At 39.1% G+C, this 8,909-nt stretch overlaps 1 protein-coding gene across 1 annotated transcript; it reads right to left on the bottom strand.

Annotated features, from left to right (window-relative positions):
• Positions 1 to 1,706: 1,706 nt before the first annotated feature.
• LOC145405023 (uncharacterized) lies at positions 1,707 to 7,254 on the bottom strand. The gene is made up of 6 exons (XM_080276523.1): positions 7,003 to 7,254; positions 6,076 to 6,798; positions 5,028 to 5,201; positions 4,362 to 4,496; positions 2,743 to 2,877; positions 1,707 to 1,787 (listed from the first exon to the last, which is right to left on the bottom strand). The coding sequence occupies exons 1-6, from the start codon at positions 7,252 to 7,254 to the stop codon at positions 1,707 to 1,709; spliced, it is 1,500 nt and encodes a 499-aa protein (XP_080132649.1).
• Between the last annotated feature and the right edge of the window lie 1,655 nt (positions 7,255 to 8,909).

Here is an 8,909-nt window from a genome sequence, read left to right as displayed (position 1 = left end):
TCCTCTACAGGTGGCTTTACACTGAGTGACAAGCAAAATGGTTTCCTGTAAGCCAAGAAACCATGTATATGGTGGTAACCATATATCCAAACCATACGTGCTCCCTATGTGTCAGCAAGTGGGTTGGTGGAGGGTTAGTGTCCCTTCCCGTAAAACAAATACAAACTCAAAGTCAAACGGCCACCCCTTATGGGATTATGGCATCATGCAACAGATAGATAGATTGATAGATATATTATGGGCAGTATGATTGGCAATATTTAATCAAGTTTTTGAAGGAAATGGAACTGAATGTTTCATATCTGCTGTGCAACTGAGATGTATTTTGTATTAATACAGAGTTAATATTTTAAGATAAAATAGTGAATGACTGGATATGTTATACACTAAAAATGTAGTATCAAATCATATTATTTTATTACTCTGATCAAGAGAGAATGTTGTGAGAGTATTATTATACTGTTGTTGCAACTTTCAGTATTAAAATATGGATTTAAAATAATTTTGTTCGATATAAATAAACAGTGTAAAGCACACAAACAGTAATTCTATAGATACTTCTCCACTGGCATCTTGATTGAACCCGTGAGAGTAACGGTAACTTAAATTTTAGGTGACATGCCTTTGTAATGGACAGTTGTCAGGGAAAATACCTAATGAGAAAAACTTGTTGTTGTTCAGTGATTCAGTCTGCCGCACTTTATCAGGTGTACATGAATACAAGTAGTCTTTATTTTTTTTATTTTTATTTTTTTTTATTTTTTATTTTTTTTAATATACTGCTACTGTTATAGGAATAGGCATATCGGCTTTATTTGTGGCAATGGAAGAAATGCTTGAATGAATATACTGATCTGCAGTGCAATAGTTTTTGTGCTAACTTTTCCACATAGTGTTACAGGCACTTTTGAACAGGTACACAGTGAACTGTAAAAAAATATATCCAATTTGTGCAACTGTCAAGTAAGTCAAGTATTATGTCCTGCACATTATTATTTTTCCTAAACCAATTGGCTGGTGTACCCCTAACCAAAAATCCCCTCATCAGGCACATAACTACTTCTGTATAATGATGTCTTATATTATTTCTGCTATTGCAAGAAAGTTCCATTCAACTTACAAGGAATCACACATCATGCAGTGGTTAGAAAAAGCCCTCATTAACATTTTTGCCACAGTTCAATCTTTTTAACCTCTCGAATCTGAGAACGAATTATTTTTCATTTTTGCGACCCCCAGACTTTATTGACCTTAGTGAAGAATTTGGAACCCTTGAGGAGCTGAATACATCTTTCACTAACCCCTGTACTGCTAGAGGTCTGTCCTTACTTGTACAAAGGATCTGCTGGTAACAAGGGAAAAAATGAAAACCACTTCCTCAGATGGATGGGGTTAATTTCTTTTCATGACTAACAAATGATATTATTCAACTGAGAAGAGACCCATCATAGAGAAGGGGTTAACACTCTCAGCTAAATATGGCTGTGTGGCATCAGCTGAGACAGAGTATTAAGTCCTGACCATGAGAAGGTTGAAAGTGACAGTTTTAACACTCATGCCCCTTTTGACTGACCTTTAGCTGAATAAGACTTTCATGTGTTAGCTAAAATATGATCATTCCAACACAGCCATGAGAGGGTTAAGGCCACGAGGAGAATCAAAGACGACATACAAAGGAGGAATAACAGGGTGCCCTCACATACATATCACTGGGGCTGGAGGGGTGCGATGGTAGCCAAAAATTTCTCCTCCAGGGCTGCCACTGCCTTCCCTGCTGCTATGTTCCTCTGTCAGGGTTAAGGTAAAGGTAGTAATCATGAGAATGGATGCATTAGGCAATAAAGGACTGGATGATGGAATTAGGTTTGGGGTTGTACAGGGTCCTCATTAAAAAAGGGATGTTATGCAATAAAGGACTGGATGATAGATGGAGGCTATTTTGGGGTCAGAAGTCAGGAAACTACTTACAACACTGGGTGGTAACCATATAACCAGACCATACATGCTCCCTACGTGTCAACAAGTGGGTTGGTGGAGGGTTAGTGCCCCTCCCCGTAAAACAAATAACTCAAAGTCAAATGGCCACCCCTTATGGGATTATGGCATCTGGCAATACTGTAGATAGATGGAAGTCATGGATATGTTCCAAAATATCCCAACTTGCCTATATATACAATTAATACTGTACACTATATTGGGGGAGTGTGGCAATCAGTATTAAGTTTGTCTCCTAATCTGAATTTTAATGTTTGATGACAGCAAGAAATAGTTGCAAAAATGCATCAGTTGGCATATATTAATGGGTTATTGTAGGGGTGATTATAATATGAAAATGCTATATATTGTCAAATACCTTATATTAAAACTATTTTCAAATACTTGATATTAAAACACATCTTTCTTGTCTCCCTCCCTATCTCTGTGCCACCAACACTTAATCAATTTTTTTCCCCTTTATCTCATCACCCCTCTTCACTTGCCTCATTTATCTCTTATCTCTGCATCCACCTTGTCATTTTATTTCCCTGAAATAGAATGGTGTAGTGAAGTGGTTAATGAAGCCTGTATACCTATCCTCTTCAGTCTTAAAAGTCTCTCTCAAGCTGAATAAAACTGCCTGCAGATAGCAAGAATAGTATATAAAACCTTTCACCCTACTGTATTTTATTGGTTAAGTGACAGTGACCTTTCTTGGTATGCCAGTAAGATTTTTCCTCCATCAAGCTTCTTTTCTCATCTCACCTTTTGCTTCTGAAGGACCTCAATAAGTCTCTCTTGCTTGGCTGTGAGGGCAGCAAGATTCCTCCTTGCTCGCTCCAGTTCCCACCCTTTCTTCTCTGCCTCCTCCACCTGCTTTCGTAGTCCCTTCACCTCCTCCTGTCTCGTGGATCCAAGTATTTATTACTCCTACACACAAATCGTATCAAGACAAGGTGAGAGGAGTTATTACAGCTTCAACTGTGCAGCCTATACTATGGCACACATGATGTACTGTATTTGCTTCAGCTATTCAAATAATTACAGCATAGGTACCTATATTCTATGCATTCTTGTTTGACGCAGCTGTAATAAAGTTAGATTACGTTAGTTATTATCTGCAATAAGGCAATAAAATGTACACTCAAAAGCCAAAATGTATGTCCACCAATGTTTGGAGTTAAGTCAAACCTCAGGTTTAAAAAGAACTAATTATCTACCTTCAAAGTAGCTGGGAATGGAAAATTACAACTGTTCTGCTGCCTCTTCTATCAGATGCCTTGCTTCTGACTTAAGTCAATCAGAAATGGGCAAAACTTTGACTTTTGTGTGTACATATACTTAGTGTATGATGAAATCCTATGTTAAAGTAACAATACAAGGACAGTGGTGTACAGCACTGTACTCCACAGAAGAGTGGGTAATATGCACATATACTCAGTATGTCAAAAACAGTGACTAAAAGGAGTGGGACTGAGAGCTAAACATCCCATGTCCTGGTACAGGACTGTATTTGTAGGGAACTGGGAACCTCACTGGTCACTGCATATATTTCCCTATCTTCTGTAGCACTCAAGAAGAGGGTTAGACTGTACCAGGCATGTCCTGTTTTCTCTAATTTGTGTCACTAAAAAATCTTGCTCTGGATCTCAGCCTCAAATTAACAATCATAACTGTATTAGGCTGAAGATATTTTAACACAGCACAGTATCATAATGCATGGGTTTCTTCCAACATAGAGAGATGCATGCAACACCAGCAGAGTAAGCTATACTCCTGTTCACACTACTGCATTGGTATTTCATTTAACGTTCAAAATCCAAACTTATGTCACATTCGTAATCTGGTTTATAAGGTGTATATCTGATGAAAAAGAAAATATACTGGTAATTCAGTACTGCACTTTAACATAAACTGTTGATTAAGCCTATGGATACAGAATTTTCCACATGTTATGGTGATTACCTGTACAAAGGTGAATATGTGACCAATGCCTGTAGCAGGTGAAGTGATACAGTACAGTCTTCTAGATTCAGTATCCATTCTTGGTCTGTCAAAATATGTTATTCTCCCAACATTCCCAGAAAGAAAATCTGTGCAGAGCTCCAGTGACATTCTTCACTCACATGATTAACCCCGTCAATCCAGGTGATGTCCTTTTCTAATTTATTCCTGATGCCGCCAGATCAGTTTTTTCAACTCAGGAAGGGGATCCTGTACTGAAGATGCTTATTAGGGCTATATGTAACCGCTCCAGTTTTAAAGTCTATCCTATGCTGAATTAATTTATCTGTAGATGGTAAGGATTTGACAAAAATGATGTCCCTGGTTTCAACAGGTTACAGATTGCATATTCGAAATGAAACTGAAGTATAAAAATTCACCTTGTGCCGGGTTGTAAGAGCTGACAGTTGGTTGCGCAGAGATGCTGATTCAGCCCTTGCCCGAGACAGCTGTGCCTGGAGTGTGTTATGAGTGCCTCGCTGCTCACCGTCACGCTGACGCACACATGACATTTCCTGACAACACACACAAAGTTGCAGTCAGTAATATCATTCCACATACATTAAACAATGAGAATGTAAACAGCTTTTGAGGCTCAGGACTGTAAGCTTTGAAACACTAACACTTTTCATTATATTTTTTATCGGTTTCATAACTGGCTTAATGTGTACTGTACCAGTCTTATGGGCTACTACTATGCATACTGCTGCCATTTCTCTGTAGGGTAAAAAAAAAAAAATAATAAAAAAATAATCATCTCACTTGTTTTTCATACAGAGAGCAGTACTGTCCTTGATCATATTAACCCAGTTCTGTTTCAAGATGGTGGAAAGGACCCAGAAAGAGGAAAGTAAAAACAGCAGCAGAAGGTCATAACAGTGCTTAGTGAAGTGGGGTACGTTATTTCCAAGGAGCAAAGGATGGAATAATGGATTCTAGAGCTAGGGCAGTTTCATGGGACAGTACATCATTAATAAATGCATCTCAAGCAGTAGTGTCACTGTTACTTGTTTGTGGTCCAGAACAGAACTCATGACTGACTGTACCTTGCGTAGTGCCTGACACTCTGTGGTGAGCTCCTTAACCTGAGTGCTGAGCTGTGTGTTGGTTCGAGTGAGTCTGGTCGAGTCCTGCTGTAGCGCTGTAACCCGTCTGGCCAGCACCCGCCGCTCTCCCTCACCCTCCTGCAGTGCTCGGCTCAACTCGCGCTTCTGGTTTGACTATGGGATGGAGGCGTAAATGATGTGAATATGAGATGGAGACAGAAGTTTACAGTTGTACATTTCAGTGGTTTGAATGTATGGCAGAAACCAGTGATTATATAGGTGTATACTGATGAAGTACGGGTATATACATATATGAATGAAGACGATTGTAACCAAGTTGGAGGAACATGACTGAGTGCAATATAAACAGTACAGGAAGGTTATCTGGGATGGAATGAGAGAACTGTTTACTTATAGACATACTACAGCTACAATGAAATTAAAATAAGTGTGGTAGCTACATTTCTGTCATTTTGTGTGATATGAAATAACCACAAAGTGGCATGACATTAGCAACACTTTGCCAACAGTTTACATTACTAATAACTTCCAGTGTTTCTTATTCATCCTACATAACAATAAACCTTCTGGTACTTTATGGAACCAAAAACTTCAATTACATTCTATTCTTGATGCCAACACGTGTAACATTTTATTCTTCCTATTACCTGATGATTTTATTCAGCTTAGGAAAAACCTACCTACTGAAAAAGTTACAGTTTTATAATTTTGTTCTGCATCATGTAATCAGTGTAGACATTCATTCATCCATTAGAATATTCTTGAAGTTTTTATCCTTCCCTCTCTAACCATTCCCATGTTGTGTCATCCCATCAGCCTTTCCTTTTAAAAATTTCCATATTGTGATCTACCATTCCATCCTCCATAGTGTATCTGCCAGGTCTGTCCTTGCTAAGTGGTAACCAATGCTCCCACCCACCCATCTTTCCCTTCACTCCAGCCCCCTTCCATCCATCCTCTCCAATCCACCCCTGTTCTTCCACTCACACCCACCTACCCTTTCCTTCAGCCTTCTTCACTGACTCACCAAACTCATACACTCATCCTTGGCTGCTTGGAGTGCCTGGGTCAGCATCGTCACCTTGGTCATCAGCAGTTGTATCTTGCCTCGCGTGTGGGTGTCCAGGAACTCGTCAAATATGGCATCTTGATCGTCTATGTCTTCATCACTCTCATCAGTGGCATTTTCTCCTTTTTCCTTGTCGTTGTATTCTGCTTCATTACTTATACCACTGTTCATTCCTTTGGGTTGAGCACTTCCTGCATTTTGTACTTTTTCTGTATAATTTTCAGCTGCATTTCTTTCTTCATATCTCTTCTGTCCATCTGCATTACTCTCTCCTTGGGCTTCACTTATATGGTCTTGTTTCCCAGCTATTACATAATTTTGTGTTTCTGCCCCTACAGTTGGAAGCACAGATGGCAGTCCAATTCCCCATGCACTGTCCTTATCCACATTCAATCCCTTTCCTCCAGTTAAGTGTGTTATGCCTGACTCCTTCACTTTGAATGTTCCCACCTCCTTAACAGACCCCTCCACTTCCTTATCAGACCCCAGCGCCTCATGTACTCCCACCTCTGCCTTGGAAATTCCCATCTCCTCCCTGTTCTTGATGGTCTGCCCCTGCACTTCAACCTTGCCATTGAGAATACTAATGATGCCACAAGTCTTGTAAGTGGCTGGTGGGATGTTGGTCTTCTGGGACAATCTAGGTGGAGGTGGCTTTGCAATTTTGTTAACTCGAGGAATCTGGAACAAATATTCCCACTGAGGATAAAGACTGGGGCATGGCATTAAGCAAACAGATAGACTTAATATATAAAGTACAAACTTTGAACAAGACCGATCATTATAATCACCATGATCCTTTCTGCCACCTAAAGACGTGGTGAGGTGGGATCTAGAGAAAGTATAGATGTAAGACAACACATTTCACTTGCAATCTCTGCTCACATGTCGAGGTGGTTGTGTCAATTTCAGGACCTGATTGATTCTGCGGTCCAGTTCCTCATCCAACCGTCGCAAGTCATCCTCCGCTGACTGGATGCTCCTGTCAGTGTCACCCACCTGCTGGTATAAGTTGGTGGTTGAGAATGCATATGCTGCACAGGTAGTCCTCGTAACACTGCAAGTCAGGTATGTGTTCCAAAATATTACAACTTTGTCCAACTGCCTCTGTAAACTGTGGGAAACTAGCAAAACCATTTACAGTTTTTTTTTTTCTTTTCCCTTACAGAGGACTAAAAAAAAAAAAAAAAAAAAAAATAAAAAAGGCAGCTTATAGGAAGACCCTTCAATTGCTGCTTGGTATAGTAAGGGACGAAGAAATTATAAGTAAAATGCATACAACTTATAACTTTCAGGCGACCAAGGTTGACGCATGCATACAAGTTGAAGCCTTTATAAATGATATGATGTAAAAGAAAATATATACAGTAATCATATTACAGAATACTGTATTTGCTTTGAACATTAGCTATTTACTATAACAAGTCAACTGTGTAGGCTAAATACTTTTTGTTTTCCTTCTCTACCAAAATTAGATTAAGAGAATGCAGAGGCTTGGATCAAAGCTTTTTATTCATGGTTTGGTCAGGTCTAAAGTAGCTTAGTTTGGTTTGTGATACCCATAAATAAGAGCAAAACTAAAACTTTATAATCTGTCCATTTACAGCCAGAAATCTTAATCTCAGAGGAGCCAGCCACGAACAGACTGCCTTTGTCACCTTATGCACAGTCATTTGGCTGCCCTTCCTTAAACTCATTCATATACAATACACTATAGGCTTACAAGAGTGGTGGGGCTGTCTCCTTTGGTACTGTGGTGGTGTACATTCTTTCTCCCAGCCATCTCCTTGTCTCATCTAGTTTTCATGCTAACTTTTGTTACAACTGAAAATGTACATACGAGATATTAATTTACATCCACGTCGTCATCATTACTGAAATGCATATGGAGTAGATACTGAAAACAAAAATGAAGATAGAATGTGTTAAGATAGTCTGGCAATGAACAGAAAAACTCTAGGATAGTATCATATGGCTCAGAGGCTGAATTCTGCAGCACAAGGAACTATTTATCATCATATTTAAAACTTCAGCTACATGCACAAAATAGATTGGTTATTTGGATAACAATCAATACATGAGATACAATTGCAGACACATTGAATATAACATGTTAATGGATAATAACAGCTGAAACAAGCTTCCATTAAAGAAGCCTATGATATTACTAATTCAACCAGGTAAAATACCCTGCCAAGAAATTATCTTTTGCATAGTATCAGTCCTTGCCTTCCTGGTGTAAAATGGTGAATCCGTTTCAAACCTGGGACATCAATTATTCACCTCATTGAAATAACCCTACATTAACAACGACAAAAAGGTCATACAAAATTAGTTCATTTGCAAAATAACTTTTATTTTGAACTGCAAAGACAAGACCAAACGTCGATGAAAACCACTTCCAAGTGTTTGATTATTTAAACTAAACATTGTTAAACTAGGCATTTTTCACTTGCTTCTTGACAATACTGATAATATTTACGCACACACCAGTTCTACCTCGGTGCAGTGAGTCGTAACAGCCCTGCATTTTAACCATATTAGAGTGTGTTGGCACCTCGACCGCCCTGATACCTCATAAAAACATATTTACTCATCACCGGCATGCATACAATATGTGCCAAACTTCTGCAGTTCGGAGTCCCTCTGCGATGAGTCTGAATTACATGAATTAGAGAATATAATTTACGTCAGTTAATGAGCATATCGAAGGGTAAGAATGACAAGTTACAAGGAAAACAGCTTTGAAGTAAATCCCATTTCAAGCCGGCCGCCGCCCCGAGTGTAAACAT

The sequence above is a fragment of the Coenobita brevimanus genome, chromosome 65, assembly GCF_032717465.1.
Source record: "Coenobita brevimanus isolate Jiangsu-jjx chromosome 65, ASM3271746v2, whole genome shotgun sequence".
NCBI lineage: Eukaryota > Metazoa > Arthropoda > Malacostraca > Decapoda > Coenobitidae > Coenobita > Coenobita brevimanus.
The sequence above is the reverse complement of the archived record's forward strand: the minus strand, read 5'-3'. Positions and strand labels throughout refer to the sequence as shown.

Excerpts from the sequence above, each read along its gene's own strand:
- LOC145405023 (XM_080276523.1), bottom strand. The coding sequence starts at position 7,254 with ATGGTTTTGCTAGTTTCCCACAGTTTACAGAGGCAGTTGGACAAAGTT. Across the intron at positions 4,497-5,027 it reads AGTGTCAGGCACTACGCAAG|GAAATGTCATGTGTGCGTCA; the intron begins GTACAGTCAGTC and ends GTGTGTTGTCAG. Across the intron at positions 1,788-2,742 it reads AGGTCCTTCAGAAGCAAAAG|AGGAACATAGCAGCAGGGAA; the intron begins GTGAGATGAGAA and ends TAACCCTGACAG.